General features: G+C 40.4%; 1 protein-coding gene across 5 annotated transcripts in view; it reads right to left on the reverse strand.

Moving 5' to 3' along the window:
- Positions 1-26,711, reverse strand: part of LOC122824061 (multiple epidermal growth factor-like domains protein 11) — a 78,975-nt gene that overhangs the window by 34,162 nt on the left and 18,102 nt on the right. For all 5 annotated transcript variants that reach the window (XM_044104275.1, XM_044104283.1, XM_044104259.1 and 2 more), the window contains exons 4-6: positions 26,047-26,148; positions 22,215-22,315; positions 15,512-15,604 (exon numbers count right to left, since the gene is read on the reverse strand). In XM_044104275.1, the coding sequence (XP_043960210.1) occupies positions 15,512-15,604; positions 22,215-22,315; positions 26,047-26,148 (296 nt within the window). The remainder of the gene's footprint in view (positions 1-15,511; positions 15,605-22,214; positions 22,316-26,046; positions 26,149-26,711) is intronic.

Below are 26,711 nucleotides of genomic sequence, written 5' to 3' on the forward strand. Positions count from 1 at the left end.
CACAGGGCCGTGTGTTGGTTCACCTGACACTTCAGGTGACCTGTCTGTCTGTCTGTCTGTCTGTCTGTCTGTCTGTCTGTCTGTCTGTCTGTCATTGTTTCTTTTAGTGGAAACTTAACCCTCTGCTTCAGGCTTCATTCACACTCAGATTCGTCTTTTTCACTGCAGTCTGATCTTTTCACGATCTGCTTCCGGATCTATCAGAACTAACTATCTGAAAAGAAATATAGTAATACGTACCTTTACTTTCTTTCAAATTTTTTTCTCTGAATCTTGCATCTGGTCCCATAGAAATGAATACTATTTTCTTTGACTCCCCCTAGTGGTCTGGAGCACTTCCGTTTTCAACACTTTTTGTTTGCCGCATTTAATTTGTGGGCGTCTTTTTTTTGTTTGCATGTTTTCTCTTTTGCTGCGCATTTGCACCTGTCGGCCACCGTATATTTCACTAGTTTGAATTGTTGTTAATGTGCAGGGAGAATTGATGATGTCATTAAATTGCTGCTGCGCCTGTTTAAATGGATTTCTCTCATCTTTCAGCCATGAAATTAAAGGTTTCATTTGTTTTACTGGACGAACGTCCAGGAGCCAAAAAATGGCCTCAAAACATCTGGAGCTAAAAACAAACAGAATAAATGTTTTATACTTTAAACTGAACATGAAATAGAAACCTCCTGCTGTAATCCAGCCTCAGGTTTAATCCCAGAATCAGGATTACTGGAACCTGCTGGGGTTTGGACCAGAAACATTTTAAAGCTAATTGAGCGTCAGACAGCGGCCCACAGCACCACACATCCTCCTCCTTACTTCACAGTCCCAGGCACCTAGAAAATGGTTTTACTGGGATGACTCCCAAACAACCAGCCGGGGTCTCATGGTTGCTATGGAGACCAGGTGACCCCTTCCTCACTGAAAGCCCCGCCCTCTTCCTCTCACCTTAGCAAATAAAATGCAGAAGCAACAAATTTTTTAAAAATATAGCAGCAACAAAAGCAGCTTTAATGCTTATTTTAGCTTTTCTGTATGAATAAATCCTGCATTAAATTTCCACAACTGACTGAAAATCATCAGAAATTAAAGGTTTTATTTTGTTTGTTTAAATCAGTTTCCCATAACATTTTAAAATGTCACCAAAAACAACTAAACTAATCGGTCGCATGAGGAGCGAATCAAGCAGCTGCAGGAAACAGGAAGTAGAGGATCGGGACGCAGATGGTTTCCTGCCTCTGGTAAGGCACAGACCCGTCCGTATCTGGGTCGGGTCGCTACATCAGAACTTATTCTGTTCCTGTCTCCTCGAAGAGGAAAAGCTAAAAACCACGTCAAGCCAAACATTGAGGAACGTGTTTTAAAGCGTTGACGGAACCGCGGCGGTGAAAATGAACGATGTTCAAGTTTCCTCCAGTTCAGAGCAGAAGAACTGCTGATGCAGTTTCCCAGGTTTTACTGAAGTTCTCAGAGCGTCCAGCCTCATTTCGGCGCTGACAGCCAGTCGCTGAAACGTCTGAATGAAGCATTAAGCAACATTAACGTCAGGACGTCTCATTGTTTTAAAAACGGAGTTAAAATCACAGACTGGAAGTTGAGCATTAGAGCTTTTTGTTCCACCTGCACTTTGGCTGCCATTGTTCAGGTTGTCCTCCTGCTCTTACATGCATGTCTTTTATTCCTGCACTTATTGATTCATTACGTCCCTTTAAAGCTTCCTGTTTGGCTCCCTGCAGCTCCATTAACGCTCCTCCGTCCCCGGCCTCTAAAGGCCGGCCGCGTCTCCGCACGTCTTTCATGTTCCCTCTTCTTCTATTATCAATATTCATGTGCAATGAAGATATTTTTTCCTTTAATGTTGCTCAGGTTGTTCGACCAGCTGCTCTGTTTTAGAGACAGACGGAAGAATGAAACTTGGACTCTTTAGAGTTTAGCTTCAGTTTACTTACAGATGTGTGAACATCTGGACCCACAAACACATAAAAACCATCCTGCAGATGCACGGGAGTAAAAATGATTCAAATTAATTCACCTTTTAATGCAGCAGAGGAATCTAACGCCGACATCTTTAGAGTTTAGAAACTTTAAGCCTGGACTTCAAGTTTCCATGAGACAGAAAATGATGCAACACAAACCCTGTTGTATTCAAAATGAGAAAGACAAGAGAACAAGTCCGGCATCGGGAAGTCAAATCTGATTTTTAAAGTTAAATGATGAAAAATGTTTCGTTTTTGCATCTTTTCTTGTTTCTCTAGATGTTAATAAGCAGCAGGGCTGAAATCAAACTCATTTGTTCATTTGCAGTTTTATGCAGCAGCTTAAACTGCAAATGCATAAAACAGAAAAAATAAAGATTCTCTTAGATATAAATCTAGAGATTTTTGTACATTTTTCTCTTCCAGTTTGAAGCTGAAGGATAAAAAGAAACTTAAGCTGCAAAATCTCCGAAAAACTCAGTTAATTATCATTATTTTTAATGTTTGCTGTATTTCTTTGTCAATCGTTATAATTTAGTTAATTAGAAGTAAAAAGCATTTAGTAGATGAATAATTAAATGAATCCTGAGTGATTAACTCTCATTGTTGATCTTGACAGAAAATGAGATCCATAAACATTAAAATTATTTATGGATGCTTCATTTTGCTGAGTTATCATCAGAATTGTCCTTTTGTTGCATTTTTCATGTTTTTTAAATTTCCAGCTCCACTTTACAGGAAGTCCCGCTGCGGACAGATGAGACACAATGAGAAGCAGCAGCAGGTGGGGGAGGGGCGCTGGAGGTAACCATGTCAACAGCTGAGTTATTAGGAGACAGATGACCCACATGCAAACAAGCAGGCTGCTGTTTAATTCACAGCCATTGATTTCCTTTTCCAATTAATAATTGTAATTAGAGGCAGCATATTTCAGCCGGACGGTCGATGCCCGGGATGGATGACACACTTCCCCCGCTGCCAGGCCTGGAGTGAGGCGTCAGTTTACTGTGACACTGACGTGTGTGTGTGTGTGTGGTGGAGGTTTTCCTGTTAATGAGGCCATTTTCATGTCCAGATAATAAGCGGGGGAAGTTAATCAATGCTCAGGTCTGCGGGCTGCCGCCGCTTCAGGACGCCGCGTGTTTTCTGGCGCTAAATAATTGCCGCCATTAGCGCTCGTCAACAACTTTGGTGTGGGATGATGCATGAGATGAGACAAGCTTTCACTTCATCACTTAATGGTATCTGTGCGCGCGCCGGACGCGTTCGGCCCGCGCTTTCTTCTTGGGTAATTGCATTTTAATGATCTCTTTTTACGCAAACTTGGAGCATAAATCTGAGATCAGGTCTAATGGCTGCTGGCGGGAGGCTGTCCTCCCACCGACCCGCCCGTCTGCAGAGGTGACGCCTGATGGTGTCGTCCAGCCGGTCAGAGGAGGAAGATGGAAACTGAAGAAGATTTCACTCTGTTTCTGTTTCCACCATTTGTCAGAGAAACTTCTGGATCAAATTTAGAAACAGAACAAAGGAAACCGGAAGAATCTCTGAGGAGAAAAAATGATCAAAGAATCTCCAGAGAGAAAAACTATTAAACACACTGAACTAATTAAAACCCAGAAAGACTGGATTGAATGTTTATCAGGAACACTGGAGAGAAAAACCTCGTCATCCCTACAGAACAACACGGTGGAGGCAGCACCATGCTGCGGGGGTGGAGTCTGTCAGAGTTAATGGGAAGATGGAGGCTTTTACTTTGAAAGAGCACCTACTTCCTGCCAGCTCTCTTCCTCCATTTGATGAGTTTGGCTTCTAGTTACAAGAGAAAAGTCTCTTTTTTTAGCAGGTTTTGTACCTGATTACAACCAGATTTTCTGTTTTTAATGACAAACTTTCTCATATTGATGAGTTTTGCATGTTAGAAGGTTTTCTTGTTCTTGTTATGAGAAACATTCTCCTTTTAACTTTCTCTTTAAAACGATTTATCCTGAATTTATTTCCAGTGATCTGGTAGTTAAATGGTCTGTACTTCAGTAAAGAAGTTCAAGCAGATTGTTTCTACAGCTGAAATAAAAGCTGCTGTAAATCTTTAAAGTCAAACAGCTAAAAGCAGAAGGACCTGCTGAATAAATCCATACAAGCAGCGAGCCGCTCTGTAATTCTGCTTCCAGCTGAATCCAAAGGGAAGCTTTTGCTCTCATTCTGTTTCTGAGCGCGTCTCGTCCTGCAGGACAGCCGCTCCATAAAAGGATCAGTCGAGTGTCGTCGTAATTCCACGGCTGGAGTGGCTCTCCGTCCGGCTTCAGGGCATCGGCTGCAGACAACAGAGCGGCTCTCACACCGGCCCTTCACCGAGGTCAAGACCGCTTCAAGTGTAAAACGACCGCAGGAGAAGAAGACGGCAAGAAAGGAAGAAAGAAACCAGGGGGGCGGCCATTTTTTACGCTCTTCTTCTCCCAGCAAATGTAAAGTGGAGAAAAAAGACTGATGAATAATTCCAGTCCATTTTCAAAGTCAAAGAGGAGAGAGGAGAGGAAGCTTCTTCAGCTAAAAGTAAACAAGCTGCTCTGGAAATTAATCAGGAAGAAACGGAGAGGAAGAGGAGGAAGAGGAGCGAGCGCCGAGTGGTCGACTCGTTAGCTTCCTTAATGGCGTGTCCGTCATGAGTTTGGGCTCCCCAGCAGCAGGAGGAGGACGGGTAATGAAAAGGTTTCTGAGGTGACGAGGCAGCCCTTCCTCACTCCTCTTCCTCACTCCTCTTCCTCTGAGACGCTGAAGATTGATGGAGGAAGAAGAGTTTGATAGGACAACAGTTTGGTTTCACAAACACAAACTGAACTCAGGGGAGAAACATCTGTGGCTTCGTAATCAAACCGCTGCAGAGCGACGAAACGGAAAACATTTCTGACTGAAATGTTTGGTCAGATTTTAATCAACAAAATATGAAACATTTTTACTTCAAAAACATTTTGGAAGCTCAATTTTTCAGCCATCAGAACGGAGAGAAATCTTATTCTATCCATTCATCCATTCAGTTACAGGAACTCCTGATTATTCATCTGTAGGAATGTGGGCGCTGACATTAGCATTAGCTGCTACATGTTTAGCATTGAGATGCTATTTTAGGCTAGCATAGCTTCACTGACAGGCTAACTCCTTTTAGCTCAGCTTAAACACAACAATAATGTTTTCCAGCATCCAATCAGATCATTTAGAAGCAGAAATTAATCCCCAGAGAAGCGTTTCCATAGCAACGTGGATCAGATTAACAGGCGTACCAGAAACACGAGAATAAAAAGGTTCCAGCCTGAAAGACCCTCAACATTAAAAAGTGAATAATTATGTTAAAGTCGTGTTAATATCCATGTAATCGATGCGTCAACGTTCAGCAGAACCTGCCTGACAGCAGGAAGTAGGTCTCAAGAGGACATCATTCACTTCAACCATCAGTTTGGGACCTTCAGCTCAAGAGCAGCTCCAGCTGTGGTGTGGCCTAGTCAAAGTCTGGGCTTGGGAGCCTGAATCTAACTGTGGTGTGACTTTAAACATGCAGTTCCTGCCAGAAAACCCTCCAATGTGTCTGAATTAAATACATCCAGTAAAGCAGAGGAGGTCAAAGTTCATCCATGTGAGGCTGCAGCTGAACAAACGTTTTAACACTGAGCTGCTTCCAGAAAAATATTTGAAAGGACAAACTGAACAGTCACAGTGTAAATGGACGCAGCCGGATGTGATGTCATCAGAGTTCAGCTGATTCCTGGTTTGGTGCTGCAGCCGGTTGGACGCCGAGGTGTGCTGCAGCTGGCTGACCTCTGATATGCTCCTGCTGCTGAGGAGAGAGAGGTCAGAGGTCGCAGCTGAAGCCTCTGAAGGAAGTCGGAACTGAAACGCTCCTCTGACCTTTCAGAAGACGCCCGACTGCAGCAGAAATCATAAACAACATGAAGTTCCTCTCAGCTTCAGTCTGAAATTTTCATCTAAATTGTCAGAAAAGATTCTGACATTTGGGCCAAAACGCTTCAGGAATCAGTTGCTCTGCAATCCAAAACCATTTCCAAAACAGAATCCTCCAAACACCTGCAGTGACATTTCAGGCTCTGTAATTCAGCCGACCGGCAGGAAACGCTGAAGGCTCATTTTTCTCCGACCCAGCAGGAAGAACCGGGCCTCCCAGCGGCGGCCGGACACCCGTCGCCACGGTAACAGAGCTGGTGTCTTTCGGAGACTGCGGTGAAATTTGATTAAAAAGTTTTGTTGGTAAATTAATTTTGAGCAGACACAGTGGGGGGGGGGGGGAAGCATGTTGATGCAGCTACAGGCAGTAATTGGACTTGGCAGCACAGTGAACCCAGAGCTGGACGTTCTGCAGGTTCTGGATGAGAACCTGAGACCGGGTCGGTCTGGACGGACCAGGACCGGCCAGCAGGGACGCTGAGAGGTCCTGGTCTGTTCATTAATGTCAAATTATTCTGCATAATTCACTTTGTCACGTTTTTATACTTCCATTTGAAAACAGCACAAAAAACACCCAGACGGTTTTTGGCAGTGAGTTCAAGTTTTTTGGTGTCTGGAAAATAAAAAGTTTCCAAAACCTCTGGAATGTAACGTCGCAAATCAGCAAGCTTAACCTGTTACCTAGCAACCCTGTGTGCGCTGTACAATGGCTGCTGGAAAAGACAAGAGTTTTGTTGTTGACTCTCCAGCCAGAAACCACTTACTGCATTCTGGTTAGTTGTGCAGGAGACTCCACTTCTGCTTTTCAAAGATGACTGGTTGTATAATTCTGCATTTGTTCTGCTAACTGACCTCTGACCTCTGATCCTCCAGACCTCGGTGAATTCTGGTTCGGTTTGAACAATCAAACCAGAGACCGCTCCACAAGCAGGAAGTGGACTACAGCGCAGGGCATTCTGGGTAAATCCAACCAAAGCTAAGATGTTAGCCTAGCGCTAGCAGCAGAAATGTCTCCTTTTTGTGTGGTTTCCTTCAGTGGTTGTTGGTGCAGCACCCCCACAGGCCAGGAGGGGAACAGGTTGGTTTGACTCAGAGCAGAGAGAGAACCAGAGCAGCTGGAGACGTTAAATGTTTTGGTCCTAATAGAACCGGGTCTTCCGGACTATCAGGAGAGAGACATCCTAAACGACTCTGCTTGGCAGTGAAACTTCCAGTTTGTCATAACATGTCAGTTTCCTCTGAGTGGGTCCAGGAAGGGACAGAACCCAGCGGACAATCCGGATAATGGTGGCTGACCTCGCCGTTTCACCCCTCCAACGCAGGTAACAGGTCCTGTCTACCTAATGACGTTTGAGTTAATGAGCAGCGATGAAGAGGCGGCGAGGAAGAGTCCAGATTACACCAACAAAAACAATGAGATAAAAACATCTTTGGGTTCAGTTGGATGTTCGGAGCGTCTCACAGCGTCTTAACGAGACAATTAAAACTCGCTTCAGAGAAGAAGACCTCGCCGCTCTGAGGAGAGGATTTTCCAGTCATTGCTGAAAGTTTCATGTCCAGAGAGAGTAACAGAGAGGGAGGTGAAAAGGTTCCCACTGACTCTCATTAACCTCCCAGCCAGAACCGGGCCGGGCTGGGAGGTCGGCACAGGGTCTGGGAGGAAAGCTGACTCCCTGATTTAAGACACAAGACAGAAAGAAACATCAGCAGGAATGATCTACAAACTGTAGAGCTGCAGTTAATGAAGGCTATGATAGCAGGAAGAGGTAAAATAAACCAGTGGTCAGACTCCACTAAACATTAATTAATCACATCTTAATCAACAAAATGAGCAACATTTTCAAATTCAAACCCCTTTTAACTGTAAAGTTATTGAATAAATACATATATGCAGGATTCTATATAAATAGACTGGAGTCGGTTCAAAACAGAGTGGAATCGGGTTAAAATGAACTGGAGTCGGGTTAAGCGGACTGGAGTCGAATTAAGCGGACTGGACATGGCTGGTGGGACTGATGGCTGGTGGGACTGATGGCTGGTGGGACTGATGCAGCCTTAGTGAGTCCAGCCTGGATTGACTGGCAGGAAGAAGTTTTATGGTTGCACATAAACAACGAGGCAAATCCTAGAAAACAGGATGTAAACAAACAGCAACAATCTAAAGAAGAGTCAGGCCACCGCAGATGAAAAACGCAGAGCGTTTCGATCAGACGGAGCAGCAGAAAGGACTCATAACTCATCAGCTCCTGATCTTCAGCTCTGGACCTGAATATTAGCAGAGGAGACACGAAGACACGAGTATCAGGCGCTTTGTCTCCTCTCAGCTGCTAATTAACTCCATCAGTTTAACTTTCTGCTCTGACTTCACTGCAGGGGAAATGTAAAACACCGGTGCGTCCCGGGGGGCCCGGCGCTGCGGCTGAAGCCCTTGAACTCTGTGACCTCCCGGATAAAAACACTAACTAAGGAAGGCGAGCGAGCGCCGGCGTCTAATTGATACAGGAGGTAATCTTCATGAAGGGCCGCTGCTCCTTTTCAGCTCCTGCCGGGGCTTACTTCATGCCTCCCAGAGTCAATTGCTTGCTGCAGGTGGAATTGGCTTCTTTTTGTCTCCCAGAGGAGGGATGACCTTCCCATCCCATTCAGAGCGCCGAGGCGCTGCCCCGCACCGCCGGGGATAGACGACTCAGGAATCCTGTCACGTACGTCTCCAACCTGTCGCCTCGCTTTACTCCAGGCTTCTTTAAAGTGTTTCACCTTGCAAAGCTGCAGCTTTTCCCCCCTGAAGCTTCTTTATCTGCTGCGTTTCATGAACAAATGTTTGGTTATGCAGGAGGAACGGCTTTAATCTGGGAGGATGACAACAAACCAGCTGCCGCAAAGCACATTTTAAAGTTCATTAAGCAATCAGGAAATGACGCGCTGACTTTTAATAAAAGAAAAAACTGTTATTAATCATAAAAACAAGAAAGCCATAAAGAGGCTTTTTAAAATTTAATTTGAACTTATTACAAAGATGACCTTTAATCCCCAGAAGTTCATTTCAAGGGTTGCAGTTTGTAACAAATTATTTTTATAATTTGTTACGATATATAATAAGCAAACAGACATTGTTAAATGTTATAATTTAATTATTTAAATTAATTAAATTAAATGTAATATTATTTAGCCGAAATATTACATATTTATATTTAGTTTTTCTAAATTTATAAACCACCAACATATACTATGTAATATATCACAATAAAATGTTATGACCTATTTTTTATATATAATTTAATTGATTAATATCGTTACATAAAAGTATAATGAACAATATATATTAAATATATAATTGTTTTTATTTTATTATTGAATTATTTTAATAATTACATTTTATAATTCAATCATTTAATAGAAAATATATGAAATTATTCAGCAACATAAATTATTTCTTATAATATGATTATGATTGAATTTGTTATATTAATTCATAATTACATATTCATTACTATTATAATTTTAATATTTATATATTTAATTATTTTATCTAATTCATTTATTTATAAATAAATTAGTTTTTTATGAATATTCTGTTTATGTGCTTGAATGATAAAATGATGAACTGGTTCATGTTCAACAGTCATTTCAGGGATCAAGACTTTTAAAACAGATCAGTGGAAAATGAGCAAAGATGTGTCGCCATGTTGCATTTCTGAAGATTTTCTGCATCAGTCTGCTTTCTGCTGCTGCTCCCACAACCATGGAGACGTTTTTTTTTTTTTTTTTTTATCTCCGTCGCAGTTGAAGCAAATCAAGCTGATGATGCAACACAATAAAATCCTGCAGGGCCAGAGGTGGCGGCATGAAGCAGAAGTTAGGAGACTGAAACAAACTCTGGGCCGCTGGGAAAGCGTTTCCTGCAGACTGATGTGTTCTCCTGCCGAAGGAAGTGACAGCATGAAGGAAGACACAAATGCCAGGAGAGATGAAGAGCTGCAGATCCATCACTCTGCAGCTCAGAGCTGCGCTGTGGCGCGGCGATAAGGAGCGAAGCGATCCGCAGCCGGACCTTAACGGGATTTTCCTAACACTTTGGAGGTAAACTGGAAAAGTCAGCCGGACAGAAACATCCATGCAGGATTTCAGATTTGGAGGAAGCAGAGGGAGATGCTGCTGCTGCATCTTCTTCTGTTTCCCTGCAGGTCCTGATGCCTGAACATGTTCAGCCTCCTGTTGCTCTTTACCAGGATGAATAATCACATTTTTCCTTTTTCCATCCCAGACTGGCAAGTTTCATCCATTTAAGGAAAAACAAGCAAACAGAGCAGCCGATTAGTAGAAAGGCATGTTAGAGTAAACTGCTGAGACGTCTGTTTCCATGACAACAAATGGAAACCTGTGCGGACTTTAAAGCTGTGCTAATAAAAGAACAGCAGGGCATTGAGAGCTCTCAACCTTCTAACAGAGTTTAATGTCTGACAAACCATCAAGATTTCAGCTGCTGAGTTCTGCAGCTCCACCAAACCTCCACGGAGCTCCAACTAGAGGAACAAACTCCCCCAACCGACCAGGAGCCAAACCTCTACATCCATCCAGGATCCCAAACTGAGCCCAAACATCTCCGTCCATCCATGATGGTTCTGATGGTTCCTGCTTTTCCACCGAACATCTGGAGAACTGACCCGTCCGTGTTCCACTGGGTGACGGCCCTCTGGGTCCAGAGAAGCTGCTTCCTGCTCTGAGGAAAACAGCCAGCTAGCAATAGCCCTCATCCCAACATGATGTTAGTACATAATGTAGCTAGCATAAATATTTTAGCTAATTTTTTATATATTACCTATGGTTAGCCGTCGTCTGTCACACACGTAACTAAACAATCAAATTAAATGACATTTAATCATGTAAAGGTGACCTCTAAAGCTGAACAGGTTCAGACAAGCAGGCAGAATTTCAGCTACAGAACAATTTGCTTTTCTTCCATCCAGATGGTTTTGTTTCAAAAAATTGCAGTTTGATGCACAGGAAATGTAATTTTACCTCCAGCGAGGTGATTCCTGTTAGCCGAAAACTTCAAAGGTCTCCGTGGCTCACAAGACAGGAAATGACACCGACTACTGGACCCAGAACGACAGACTGGGATTTCTGACTGTTTCTGTGCGATTTCTCCCAACAGCTGGAATGTTTTCCGTCTTCCAGACAGAAAACATCCAAACAAGAAGTCAGCGTGGCTGCAGATCCCAGCTGACCTCTGAAAAACTTACCTCAGTTCAACTGCAACCTTGAAAAACATCAAATAAAATAATGAAGTTTGTTCTGAAAACTTTTACTCCACATTTAGAAAGTGAACTTCCACAGCTTTATTTTGTTTATAGATGCTGATGTTCATCAGGTGATTAAAAAGTGCTGATCGATGAATCCCTGGCTGCTCCACTAATCATTCATGTTTCCAACCAGCCGGTCTGCAGTACCCACAAATTACGCCTTTATCAACACATATTACAGCTAAATTTAGAAAATACAGCAAACATCATGAAGGAGGCAGCGCTCATCCTGAGTTAAACCGGCAGTACAGACCAAACGTGACCACAGGAACCGTCTTCTGGAACATCTGAAAATCAGCTAAACTCGACGTCCATGTCAGAGGAAAGATTCGCTCTCACTGCGCAACTTTTATATGTGAAGAGATTTTTCTGCAGGCGGGAAACAGATAAAAATGTTTCCCGCCTGCAGATTCACCCGAGGAACAGATGACGGTGTTAAGATGAAATAAACAACCACAGATGGAGATGGAAACTTAACGTCATCCTGAGTGTTTGGTTTCTTTTTCTTCTCTTTAACAGGGATCAATATTTCATCGTTCAACCTCTGCTGCAGCCAGCAGGGACAATAAAAACAGATAAACAAAGACGGAGAGCGGGGGCCGAAAGAGGCTCATTAAGGGCCGATGGACCCCAAATTCCTCTTTAACAAACACACACACACACACACACACACACGTTCACGCACACATTCCCTTAGGTTTAGATACAGCATTTAAAATCCCAACCACTTCCAGTATAATTTTAACCAAAACACAATTTAGCTACCAGTTTGTAGTACAAAAATCCCATTACAAGGGATGTAAACAATTAATTTACTTATGATTATAGATTAATGGTTTGTTAGATTAAAATTATTCCAATAGATTAACTTCTAACTTCCATTTAGATCTTCTTCTACTGTTGTAGTTTGGCCGCCATCCCACAGAGGGCGCCACTGGTCATCCATAAGTAAACCCAGTTGATACAGAAATTAAGATGGCAGCCATATTAGAATGGGAAAGTGGGATGATAAATTCTCTTCATGCAGTCCTGATTAGAAATATAAACACATAAACTCAAAAAATTACCGATGTGCTTCGTAGTTGATAAAGTCTGCACTCTTCTTCACTTTTATTTCTCAATTCACCAACTGAGGAGGTTACTGTTTTATTATATTTTCTAAATATATCTAAACTTAATAATGTGAAAAAACCAAACAAAATTGTTAGTTTATTCAGTTAGTATTTAATAGACACAAAGTAAAGATAATCCCTTCATGTTATGGAATGACAGTCGAACTTCTTAAAACAAGAAAAAACTCAGGTTTTTAAGAAAAATGTCGCTTTTCAATTAATCAGTGAAATCACCTTCAGATAAACTCAACTGATAACTTCTATCGTTTTGTTTAGGTGCACAAAATATAATGATAGGACTTTTTTTGAAGGCCACTATTGTTTACTGTTCATTAAGAAAGCAATAGATCCCATTTAATAAGGCAAATTTGCTGATGTGCCTCAGCAAATGTGTTGAACACCTTTCAATAAGTTAGTTTAGCACTTAAACATGTCTAATGTTATAAAGGAAAAAAACTGATGCAGAATGCAGAGTTTTCTACAAGACACAGATTTCTTAATGTTTCTCTGTTGAAATCGAGCGTACAGCTGCTCTTAGTGTGGAGAACATATAGCAGTGTTTAAAGATTACAATTTCACCCGCAACCATGAGATGAAACAAGAGAGAAGTACAAGAATTTGACTGATGTGGAGCAGGATGAGCTTCAGAGGAAAGCTGGTGAAACCAAGACAGCAACAACATTTTTAAAAAGCTGCACTCTTCCAGGGACGCAGCAGTCAGGACCAGCTTTACTAAACCCTACAAAATTACAGGATATGGAGAGGTATTCTCTGCTGGGGAGTTTATTCTGTTTGGTGAAGCCTGCAGAGCTAAATTACCTTGAGGAAAAGATGCATTAGCAGACATGTAGCCCTGTCTAATGTGCAATAAATCAATTACTTGCATAATCAATTAAAATGAGCTCAATAATTTTCATTTGCATGATTTATTGTTTTTCTCCTTCTTTTCTCTTTTCTTTCTATCAAAAATTGGAAGACAAAGTTTTCAACTCGCTCATTTTTTACAAAGAATTCAAGACTTCATAATTCATTTTATCTGTTGTTCCTGTGTTAAACGTTCATCAGGATTGAATGTTTATTGATTTTTCAGAATGTGTTCTTGCATTATTATGCCGATACCATTATATTACTTGAAAATGGTCTCAAAACAACAATAACTTCTGGACTAATTTATTGTCCAGCTAAATTTGTTATCTCAATCGGCATGCAGAAATGTTTCTGCGCATCGTAAAGAGTTGGATTAAGAACACTGCAGCATATTTGGCACCTTTCTGCCAAAACCCCCAGAAAATTGTGACCTATTTTACTTGGTGGATTGTGACGTCCATGAAACAGCCTGAACATGGCACACATGGCCTTTACTGTTGATATGATTCACTAATAAATTAGCTAAGTGAAGAAGCATTCTCTCTGAGATAAACCAAACAAAAACACTGGGTACAGTTATAGCTTTTATGCTAAAGTGATGTTGTTTGAAAACTAGTTCATAAAGTTATAATGCTGTTTCATAAATGCTGCAAAAAATACACATTTTCAAAACTATTTTTAGAAAGTTAAGCAGTACAAAAAGTTTGTGCTTCACACTTGCTGGATGAACTGTTTGGTTGACAGTTTAATACATTTGCCTTACTGTTAGTTATTGATGTAAATTGATGCTGCCATTCTACATTGTTGAACAACTAAACGTTGCAAAAACTGAGATGTCTAAAAAGTGTGAGACCGTTTAGATAATAAAGAACTTCTAAATAAAATAAAATCAGAAGCTATATATTGCCTTTGAACATGATTGAAATTTCTTACATGGCCACTTTAGAAACGTTAGGATTTTACTTTTGTCCCCATAAAGTCCTTTGGTCCTCAGAAGAAACATACTAGGCCAGGTCACATAAAGTCACATAAACAAGCACACACACACACACACACCCTTAGCTCATATTTACACCAAAGCTGGAGAGGAAATGAGGAGACAAACAGGAAATGAGACAAATCAGCCTTGATTCGGCTCCAAGATAACATCAATAACAACATTTTGGCACAAAGTGGTCTAAACAAAACATTTCACTTTTGTGATCAGCAGGCCAGCTGCTGATTGGTCTGTTTCAGGGGTTGAAGGTGGGTTCAACTTCTCCATCAAGGGCTGCGTATAAAATGCTTGATTCCTGTCTGAATCCTGCAGAGGGTTTTATCAGCAGCAGACAGACGTTTGAAACTAAAGCTGAATTTATCAAAATGTGTTCAAATAGAACGGAGCTGAGAGAAGCTGCTGAATATGAAATCAGCTGAGAGGTTGACATAGTGAGGTTAAAGGGATAGATTATTCAATAATTTTCTTCTAAATTATTGAATAAATACACGTATGAGCTCATCAACAGAGATATTTATGGTTTTTAATCTGCTTTTCAACCATCAGATTGGAGCAGAGTGTTATTCTAGCCAATCAGCTTTCCAGAGTTTCTCTGATTGTTCATGGAGCTTCTTTAGAAATGTGGACTGTGGACTCTGACATTAGCATTATCTGCTACATGTTGAGCATTGAGATGCTATTTTATGCTTGAATTGCTTCACTGACATGCTAACTGCTTTTAGCGCAACTTGAACACAACAACAATGGTTTCCTGCGTCCAATCAGATCGTTTCGGTCGTCCACAGCTGACTTTGGATAAGATGTAGTTTGTGCCTCAGATTTATGGACGTACCAGAAACACATAAATAAAGAGTTCCGTCTCAGGACATTCACATGTAAAAAACAAAAATTTGTCAATTGTGTTAAAAATGAACACAATTAAGTTTAAATAAATAAAAATATTTATTTCTATATAATAGAAATAAACATGTTAAAGTCCCAATCCTGATATTAATATTCTAACTGTTTATGTTCTGGTCAACATCATATTTTCAGAACAATCATTTATTACCAAAAACCTTTCATTTTACTTTCTCAAAGCTGAATTTTGTTTGCTTGTTTCTGCACTTGCTGAAATAAATACCAAGCACATTTCCTCCTTTGTTGCCCGGCTATTTACTCCTACTTGTTCGCTGTTTCTATTCTTTAATAAGGCACATTTTAAATGCAAATCTGCTCTGAATATTCACACATTCACACATCCAAGATGGAAGTGAATTTAAGAGAAAAACCAAGCGTCTCCAGTGTTGTGAGTTTTTGTGTTGGGGGTGTACTCACCGCTGGAGCAGTCCAGCCCCCCCCAGCCCGGCTCACACTGGCAGGTATCCGGAGAAACACACCGGCCGTGGACACACTCCTCCGTACACAGCGCTGCAGAGAAACAAGACGACCCAGATTAGTAATCTGGACCAGGAAAACCTCACCGGGGGCTCGAAGCTCATCAAGACTCACAACACTAACAAACTTTTAAAGGAAGGTTTTGTTGTGATCTTTAATGAAAAATGTTAGATTTTTTCCCATTACTCAGATTTCTTGTCTAAATAAATCTGCGTACTGGAGGTTAAATCTGGTTCAGGGTTAAAGTCAGAAACATTTTGAGACGACAAACAAAAACAAAGCCTGTGACCTCCTGATGCTCCGTGACAACCGCTGCTATCGCTGCGATTTTCCTCACTGGGTCCAGTTTTACATAAAACATTAGAAAGGCAGCGATTCATCTATCAACAGCTTACATTCTGACTGTTCTCACTATTTATTTATTCACCAACCTGCTCTGAAATCTCCCCAGTCCTGATAAGAAGTGATATCTGCATTGTACAGCAGGCAGATAAGGAAACTCTGGCGCTCATTTCTCACCCTGAGATGGTTTCATATTTCATTATGACAGGACCTTACAGCTGAGAGCAATCAGACGCTTCAGAGCAAACAACGCCACGCTCAGAAATAAAGCAGGACGTGGTTTTATGACTCTGCTGTTATCTCATAACAAGGCAGAAGATGTCGCCTGGAGAGGCATGAAGAAGAGAGGAGAGTAAAAACTCAGCGGAGGAGGAGAAGAACGGATTCGTCCCCCCCGATGGAAATCATCTGGAAAAATAAATTTTTTAAAAAAAATCTTTTTTTTTCCCCTCCAAGGGGTCTTTTTGTGGCTCTAGTGTCCCTTATTCGAAAGTAGGCTGACAGGAAGGGGGAAAGAGAAGAGGGAAGACATGCAGCAAACGTCGGCCGGGACCACAGCACGCCCGGAAAAATATATTTTTACTTGAAATAAAATCTGTTCATGACCTTAAAACCATTGAATTTATTTTTGGACAAAGTGAAAATCCCTTTTATTCCAACACATAGAGGATCTTTACTAAATTAATCAGTCAATCCAGGATTTCATGATGGGTTTTGTGATTTCTCTCAATCAAAACGTTTTGGTTTTATGGCGTTAATTCAGAAAAATTTGAAAAGTAATTTTCCGATATTTCCACTTGTATCTGACGGTAAATGTGACTTGTTGTTACCGACTACAATCTGACATCAAGTAAAGCTGTACCGCCACCTGCAGGTTGGAGTTGGTATCACCTAAACCCAAAGGTTTTGATCATGTTTGTGAAAAATATGCATTAAATTCACAATTATATGATAGTGTGAAAAAATGCAAAGATTTGTTGATTTCGTGTTGTTTCCTCCTTAAACATTAAACTTTTGTTTAATGTTTAAATATATTTTTAAGTTGCTGTTTTCCAACTTCCTGCAGAAGATAGCTGTGCTACAGTGGCAACATGCTTTCTTTTTCTTCTCTGATATTGATTCTCCTTCCAGGATTTTGCGATTATTTTTGTGATTTTTTTTTCTTCTGCAAACAAAATCACTGATTCTTTGGCGCTACTTTAAAATATTTTCAAGGAATTTTAAACAACTGCGACAGACTGGCGACCTGTCCAGGGTGACCCCGCCTCTCGCCCGGGACGCAGCTGGGGATTGGCACCAGCAACCCTCCCGACTCCGTTAGGGACGAAGGATGTTCAGATAATGGATGGATGAATTTTAAACAAAGAAATCTACATATCGAAGAAAAAAGATGAGGAAAAATAGCAAGCAGGCAGATTGGACATATTTTATTCTTTAAAGAACTTTGAATGGATGAATGAATGAATGGATGAATGGATGAATGGATGAATGAAACCAGGTTCAGCATCAATATGTAAAGCAGCTCAGATCTAAAATGTTTAGTAACTTCATCGGACGCTTAGTTTTAATGATTTAAGAGCAGCTGGTTTAGTGTTTTGGAAAGAGCAGGAGAACTTTGAGCGATTCCTCCACAGCAGCCCACAGTTGACTAATTAACACGTTTTTTTCCAGCGTTTTTTCTGAAGACAGCCGTTTCTCTGTTTGTCAGCTGGACTCGGCCATTTTCAGGAATCTGTAGCTCTGAGGCTTTCTGGTTGTCAACTGGATAAAAGTAATCTTAGATGCTGTCCTAAGCTTCTCTCTGTTCCAGCTCACTTTTTAATTAGTGTGCAGACAAACACACATGAAGCTGTTGACACAGGAGAGGCGAAGCTTTAACCTTCCTAAGACGAAGCTAAGTGGAGTCAGGAAGCAGAAGCAGCTTCGTCTCGGTTTCTCCGGCTCACGTGGAGAGGATGATCTAAATACTGCATCATGTCACAGATCTTCACTCTGCTGTCGTCTTTTCTCAAACATAAACCAACCAGTTGAGTAGACATGCAGGATCAAACGCTGTGAGCATGACAGCCTCATGAAAACCTGAATTATTTGAACGTGGCTCTGCTGAAAGTGAAGAGCTGAAGTTCAGGTGCAGACGGAGGTAAGGATGGATTTCACTGGACTTCAGCCACTCCGGTCATTTTTACTCACTTTTCTCAGCTTTTTTCCTCCCAGTCACACAGAATGGACTCACTTTCAAACATTTCATTGTGTTACTGTTATTATTATTGTGTGTGATGAATGTTGTCAGCGTGTTGAGTTTGTTTCGGCTCATATTTCCATTCTTGCAGGTTTTTTCACATCATCCTTCAAACGGACAGAGAGCTGAAGTCGCCGCTTCCAGATTTATTTCTCTTCTCTTGCTCTCTGCACAAACATGTCCGTGATCACATTTATATTCCTGTGAACTTCAGAACGACGGAGGCTTTCTTTCACACTGAGCATGCTCACTGACTTCTCTGTCCAAACTGAGTCTGTGGATGATGGAAACTTTCCATCAGTTCTACGAATCGCATTCAGAAAAACCAGGATCACAAACCGGCTGCATCTCTGAGACAAACTGTTAGACTGAGATACTTTAACAAAGTCATAATATGAACAAAATAAAGAGGATTTTAATGAGAGGAAAGCTTAGATAGACCAGAGCAACATGTGGTTTCTGATATTGTAACAATATTTACATCACTACAACGTTTTTCTCCTTATATTACGACTCTATTGTAGGTTCTGTCCGTCTGGCCCTAAAACCTGTAATTTGGTCAAATTTACAGGGAACAATCTTCCAACAAACGATCAATTCTCCAAGATCAGAACTGAAATATTTAAATTCTCCTTAAAGTTGGCGGCAATTTTAATGTGAGAAAAACAACCAACTAAACATGGCATAAGGTCAAACTGTTCTCCTCTGCCAGGATTTATTGATGGAAATTAATTCTAAAATCTACAAACAAATTGTAAAATTCAAATTTTCTTATTGTTTTAAATTCAGGACCGAAGTTCCTGCTCATCAAAAACAGACAGGATACGGTTCTGGTCCAAAGATGCAAACTTGTTTCTTTTCCTTTTCAACACATCACAGATCAGCTTCAAAACTCATTTATGAAAATAATAATTCAACATGAAACCATTAACTCCAAGGAAAGTATTTTACCTTTAAGTAAAAGAACTAAAGGTTGAACAAACCAAGTCCTTGTTTTAAAGTTCAGATCTTAATCTGAGAGTCTGAGGAAAGATTTAAAACCTGCAGGTTTGAATCCTGGAGCTCCGGTTCTGAATGCACAGATCTGATGCTGGAGGTCCAGCAGGTTCTGCTTCCTCCACAGTAAAACGTAACTGGAGCTTTGCTGTGTGTAAACTTCAGGCTGACATTTTTCTGCTGCCCAGCATATTTTATGAGGCCGATAAAACGCCTCGCAGTGTCGCGCTCAGATTTTAATAAGAGAGGCAGGAGCTGTGGTCGTCCTGGAGGAGAGATGATTAATCTTTAAAGGGACGGTGATCCTTTCATCCCGAGCAGAAAGCGCTCCACGCAGGATTACATCAGCAACGGCTCCAACAAGATTAATAGATATCAAATGAAATAATCGCTGCTTAATTCCAGCCATTGTCTCGGCGTGCTGAAGCAGCCGCCGGCGCCCTTGAATCCGCAGGATGTTGAACATCAGCGAAGACGTTCAACATCCTGCGCCTGAAGTTCTGCCACCTGCAGGAGGAGCCGTCCAGGACAGACTCCTCCAGCTCTGAACCCACTTCAGTTTGAGTTTTATTTTTCTCCACGACTAAACGGATCCCATCACTTAAAAAGTTATTTGTTTTAAAGGGGCACTGTGTGTTTTCCATATTACACTTTATAGCATAATCAGAAACTATGTTTCCTTCAGTTGTTATAAAAATGCTAAGTACATATAAAATCTGATTTAAAAGAAATTTTACTTCCTGGTTTGAAATTGGGCGTCTTGTCTCTTTAAGAACTCCTACTCTTTCTGAAGCTCCGCCTCCAGGCAGTGATCCCAACATGGCTCCTCTATTAACCCTTTAGCAGCATTTTTACTGGCATCGCTCTGAGCAGCAGCTGCATGAGCTCAGCAGCTCCACCGGCTGCTTGCTAAACGCTGCTGGCTAGTCTGAAGGAGCCGAGGCTAGGACTCCTCAAACATGCCTGATGCATGAATAACATTAAAACATAATTAAAAGTCAAACTGTCCCTTTAAAGGTTCAACATTTCACAAATTTTAAAAATCAGAAATCTGCTCCAAAAACAGCAGAAATTCCAGCTCTGACATTCACACATCACTCCGTTTTCATAACGACCAGAAAATAACGGCAAGAGTCGAAAACCGTTAGCGAGCTGCTAGCTGCCGCTCAGCCAATCAGAGCCGGAGGTCACAGCATCAAACAAAACAGTTAGAGGTTTTCCTCCAGAGTCTCCGGGGAGAAGATGTTGAATAAAATGACACAATGTCCCCCTGCTGACCTCTGACCCCAGGCAGCCCCCCCTCTGCTCAGGGACAAAGCAGCTCTGAACCATAGAGTTTACCATGTAGAGTGGATAATTGATTTCTGCAGCTGAATGAAGATGAACTCTCTCATTTTTATTTCTCCTCTTGGCTTTTCTGCATCGTATTTCTGTCAATTTCACAATTTCTTTAGTTTTATTTGTGTAGAAAGTAATTCAAACTCCAACATTAAAGTCAGTTTATGTAGTTTTAAATAAAAAATTTGTTTGCAAAAATAATAATTTCCCTTTAACCAGTAATAATCAAGTTATGAAATCATTTTGTTTGCATGAATCTGACAAACGTTTTAATAAATCAAAGATGTGCAACTTGATCCGCTTTACCAAATAAAACTCCCTCAGCGCTGCAAATGAACAACTAACACAACTTCCTAAACAAATATCTACTTTAGGGAAAATCCGGCGCCTCATTTCTGTTCAAGTAAACATAAAAAAGGATGCAGATATTTTTCTTTATTTTTAAAGTACAGATTCCAACATAATGACTTAAACATAAAAGTGTTAAAAACCTGCATTTGTTATTATTTCTCTATTTAAAACATGAAGTGGTTCATTTTAATGTTTAGTTATTCAGAGCAGGATGAACAGAAAGTTCAGCCTCTGATCTGAAGGTTTGTGGTTTGAAACATAAAGTTGCTCTTTGTGACTTTAAATAATCAAATCTTTTTCTTCTCAGAAATTGATGCTTTCTATATTTCTGTGATGTTTGTTTTTGCTGTGACACTTTAACTCATGATCATGATCCACACAGTGACCCAAAGCCCACAGCATGACTCCTCCACCGCCGTGCTCCACAGCTCCTCTCAGGCTGGATGAAGTTGTAGAGATAAAATCTCAGATCTTGATTTATTTATTCATTTTGTTTGCTTTCTTTACTAAAAAAATAATTACAAATGACAGAAATCATTTTCAAACAGTGGCTCTAATTTCAACCCTTTCCTCTTCAAGTTGGGTGACGGATTATTAGGAACTCTGCCAGAAAAATAGCAGAATGAAGAATCATTTTACCAGAAGAAAGTCTTAAATTCTGAGAAAAATCTCTTTTTTCAGATTTCACTGTGGATGTTGAGGCGGCGTCCGTCTCAAACCAAACAAAGACTGGAGCTAATCTCAGGCCGACAAACCGCCTGAGAAATCAAACATCATCAGCTGGTTTTATCCAGGAATCTCTGATGTTTCTTCACCTCATCGGAAAAACACATTTAATCTGTTTCAGCTTTTGATTCCTGCAAATTCCTGTTGCTGTATTGTAGGTTTAAAACTCTTTTTTCTAGTTTCTACTGCAAATATTTTAATATACATTAAATAAGACAAAACTAACTGAAAAGTAACTTTTCAGAAATAAATAAGAGCTAATTTTTAGTTAATAATTCTTTAATAATGATGAAAAAGTTCTAGTTTCACTGGCAGATTATTTCACTTAAAACATCTGGAATTACTGACCAAAACTAAAATCCCCCAGTTTTCTTAAAAGTTAGTTTTGTCTTATTTAAAGTGTACTGAGATATTTACAGCAGAAATGTTTCTTTTTTGTGTTTTTGCAGTGAAAAGTTAGAATATTCAAACTGGTCCGCAGTGAGAACTGGAAGTTATATGGCAGGAAGTGTCTGGGATTTTCACACTAAAAGTTTCTTTGCAGCGATGTAAACACAGCAGCACATTGAGGATGGTGGATTGTTTTTATCTGAGTGCAGATTTCTGTCAGGATCGTTTCTGATCCTAATTCTGATTTGAATGCCGACTTACGGACGCAGAGTTCTCCGGTCTCGTAGAACCCGGGGCAGCACTGTGAGCGTCTGCGGTACATCGTCCTCACGCCTCTCCTGTAGGCCGTCTTATAGCTGATCCTGCACAGGTCAGACACACACACACCCACACACACACACACACACACACACACGCACACACACACACACACACACACACACACACACACACACACACACACACACATCTGAGCTCCAAAATGATGTAAATCAAACCTCCAGCATTTCATTCATAAATGTCTCAGTATAAAACTAAATTTTTAGCTCCAAGCTAAAAGTTTAGCTTGGAGGTAAAAATTTGAGTAATATGTAAATTGGACTACCAAAATAAAAGCTCGTTATAAACTCCTGCTATCATCTCTTCATTGTTGTTTTTCTCATTTCAACTGAAATCAAACGATGAGCCGTTTTAAAGGAAATACGGACGTTTTCCAACGGATCCACAGCAGCAGTGACGCTTCAGTCTCACCAGCAGAAGTTTATGAAAATGTTCCCAAAACCCAGCCTTTATTTTGGTAGTCTACTTCCTTATTGGCAAGTGAATTTGCTAAATATTTAGCTTTAGCTCAGAGCTAACTAAATATTGAATTTGCTAGCTAAATATTAGCAATACTTTGTTGCTTATATTAGCTAACATTTAGCTAACTAAATATGGGCTAGCTAAGTATGGAGCTTCGATGGAACAAACCAACACAGTCTGGAGTCATATTTTCATTTTTATTCATATTTTGAAGTATTACATCAGAAGATGTTGATCCAAACTGTAAAATATGAAATGAGCTTCTCAATTTCTACAGTTTTCAAATGTTTCTATTGCTTGAGATGTTTGTTTTTTTAACGAAAGAGGAGAAGAAAACACTTTTAGCTAAATAAGTTCTGATGCAGCAAACTTTCCAATCCTCGGGTTTGTCTCTGCCTTACCAGAGGAACAAAACGCTGAACACTGGGGACACTGGGAGTGTTGGGAGTGTTGGGAACACTGGGAGCATCCTGAGGTGTGTGGTCCATGCTAGCTAGCATGATGAAATTGGACGCAGCCTGGTGGACCAGCTCCAAACCAGTCCGTCTGTGTTTTCTTTTACATTGCGATGGAAACGCAGCAGGAGTCCAACAAACAGCAGAAATGAAGAGATGGAAAATGCGACGCTAGGAGATGCTAACTCTTAACGCGTGCTGCCCTGCAGCTAGAAGGTTCTGGGTTTGAATCCCAGCCTGGAGTCTTTCTGCATGGAGGCAGCTTGTTCTCCCAGTGCATGCTGGGATCTCTCTGGGACTGTTGGGTTAACTGGTCTCATGTGGTTGGTTGGGTCTGTGTGTGTGAGGGATGAACTGTGAAAATGATCTCAGAAATATTCTCAGCTTTCTGGATGAAAACTCATATTTTCTGGGTTGTCAGACGAGGCTAAACATCCAATTTAAAACGGATTCGTTGAAACGGAGCGTCAGCAGAGCTGGAGAATCGTTGGTGACAGGAAAGTCTGGGGTGGAAACTGAAATGCATCGCGTGTTAAATCAGTCTTTGCTCTCCTCACGTTGGGAAACAATTTTCTTATTATTTCTATTTTTGTTCTGCTTCAGTGTTTAAACCTCGAGGTTCTGCTTGATCACAAACATTCAGTGAAAACGTCTCCAATCAAAAGAAAGAGTCCTTTCAACAGAAACTCTTTAAATGTCCATGATGAGGCCTGAAGTGCTGCGCTGGAGGTCGGATGAACTCTGCTCGTTTTTCTGCTCGTTAACCAGCAAATAGAAACGAAAAATTAAAAACTCCACAGGACAGAAAACCTGGATAAAATAAAGACGACTTCATCAGAACGCCAACATCAGCTGCTGACATCCTGTGGGTCGAAAACAGCCAGGAAATAATGAAGTATTTTATGGAGTCTTGCTGAAACACTGGAACAGCTGAGCGGATCAATAAAGAGCAGAAGCAAAACAGGAAGTAAAGAAATAATAAAGTTTCACCAATAAAACGTGTCGCTCAGAGCAGCTGCAGATTCCTTCAATTTTCATCCTCAAACTGTGAAGTTTGAATTTGATTTTATGGTAGATGATCCTGCTAGCAGAACCTGAACCCGTGCCTGGACACACAGTGAGACATGGTGGTGGCAGCATCAGGCTGAGGGAAGCAAGTCAGAGTTAAATTCAGGAAAACCTGAAACTGGGGTTTCAGCAGGACAACCAGCCTGAAGATGCAGCCAGAGATGAGAAAGGATGTTTTGATCCAAAAAGATTAGTGTGTTAGAATGGCCTAGTCAAAGTCCAGATCTAAATTCAAGAGAAAATGTGTGGTAAAACTTGAGAACAGCTGACAGAGATTGAGACGTTTCAGTCTGTAGAGGCTCAAAACTGGTGACAGAATATAAATACCTGCCACACTTTTCAGATTTTTATTTATTCTTTTCTTATGAAAGGGGTTTAAGGTTATGTAGGATATACTATTTTATTGATATAACTGTAAGTAATTTCCAGTATCAGTAATAATGTGTCTGTGTGAGGATTCCTCTGGTCGTTCTGCATGTTGAAGCTCTGAGGAGTTTCAGTCAACAGAAGTTTATAAATCAGGTGTTTTAGAGGAATGGCCCATTGGACAACAACCTGTACATCCTCAGAATTAAACATGTCCAAAACAACATTTATTCTTGTTTTGAAAAATAAATGTTTTTATTTTTCAAAACAAAAAATCCACGAGCAGAAAACTTTATTCTACAGATTTATTGTATTTCCATACATTCAACACTCGATGTGCATTCACAAGAAATGAAAATGAAAAATCTGGGTGAAGTAAAATTTGTTACATTGTTTTGTGTTAAAAACATAAAAACTACAAACTATTTAGAGTTAAAGTATTTTTGACTGAAAAATAGAAAATTTATCTTGTCATCTTCATAAAGAGACCAAACTTCTGCATGAACTCCAAATGGTTCAAGATCAGCAGCTGATTTGATTTGGGTTCATCTCTTCAGGGGTTTTGGTGATTTAGGGGGTTAAAGGTTAAGGGTTAAAGGTTAAGGGTTAAAGGTTAAGGGTTAAAGGTTAAGGGTTAAGGGTTTCTGCAGATTCTATCAACTCAAATTTAAAACGTTTTAAGAGCATTATGAAAGAAATTTAAGACTTATATCTCCAGAACAAATGAACTTCATCCTGCCAACTGGTGGTAAATTTACACTAATTCATAATCGACGCAAAAAAAAGCTAGCTAGCTGGCAAGGCTATGCTAGCAGTGAGTCACGGAAAGCAATAAAGATGTCTGTTTTTGACCCAAATTTTTGCCTGACAGAAATGTTTCATGAGAAAAAAAACCCATGATAGACAAAATGTAAAACCTGATTAACGTATTTAAGGGCAACTTACTTTTTGAAATCAGTTTAAGATATTTTAAGGCCTTAATTTTAGATACACAAATTTAATACCTTTTAAAGACCTTTTTGTAATCTTAGACCCATATCTCCACAGAAATGTACAAACCTCATCCAGCGAACTGGCGATAAATTTGCACTATGCTAAACGCAAATAATGCTAACAAGCTAGCTAGTGAGCAGGATATGTTAGCAGTGAAGATGTCTGCATCTGACTCAAACTTTTGTCTAAAAAAAACAAACAGGATTTACAATTAAAGAGTTCCGCCAAGACAAAATTTAAAACCTATGATTAATGTATTTAAGGCCAACTTACTGTCTTCAATTATTTTAAGACTTTTTAAGGCTCAATGGACAGGACAGGAAATGCTCCCTCCTGTTTTTCTGGAATACTTGGGAACACTGGGAGTGTTGGGAACACTGGGAGTGTTGGGAACGTCCTGGAGTTCCTACCTGTGTTTGGTGCATTTGAACCAGTTGAGGATGTCGGTGCAGCGGGTGTAGTAAACCTGGTCGAAGGGATGGGCGTAGGATTCCTGCACGGTGACCGCGTAGCTGCAGAAGAAGAACCACAATCATGTTAGAGCGGGGGAGTCCAAAGTGCAGCACAGGGGCATGGACTAGATAGTTTTTACAATTTTTATTCCTTCTTTATGCCACAATAATTCTGTAGTTTGAGGTGTCTGACTGGAATTGAGCTGCAGGCCAAAAATCTCCAGAGATTTTACTGAAAAACAGACCCAGCAATTAAATCCACTTAAAGGTTTTCAAAGATGGTTCTTATTTTTGTTTCTGGGAATAAACTAAAAATAATATCTTGACTCACAAGATATAAAACTGCACAACTTTTTTTGAACTTTTTTAATTTAAATACAAGCTAATTTGTTGTTTAGCAGGTAAGAAGAAGAAAAATCACAATAAAATTATTTTAGCAAAACATTTGGACATCTGTGTTTGAGGTTTTCAGGTTTTAGTGAAACTGAGGCTTCAGAAGGAAACGGTTTAAACTCCCTTTAAACGGATCAGCAGGAATGAAAACATGAAGAGAAAACTGGGATCATGTTTGCAGCTAATATCCATTTGCAAAATTCCCATCGATCACAGCAGCTCATCAGAAC

This window comes from Gambusia affinis, linkage group LG02 (assembly GCF_019740435.1).
Source record: "Gambusia affinis linkage group LG02, SWU_Gaff_1.0, whole genome shotgun sequence".
Taxonomy (NCBI): Eukaryota; Metazoa; Chordata; class Actinopteri; order Cyprinodontiformes; family Poeciliidae; genus Gambusia; species Gambusia affinis.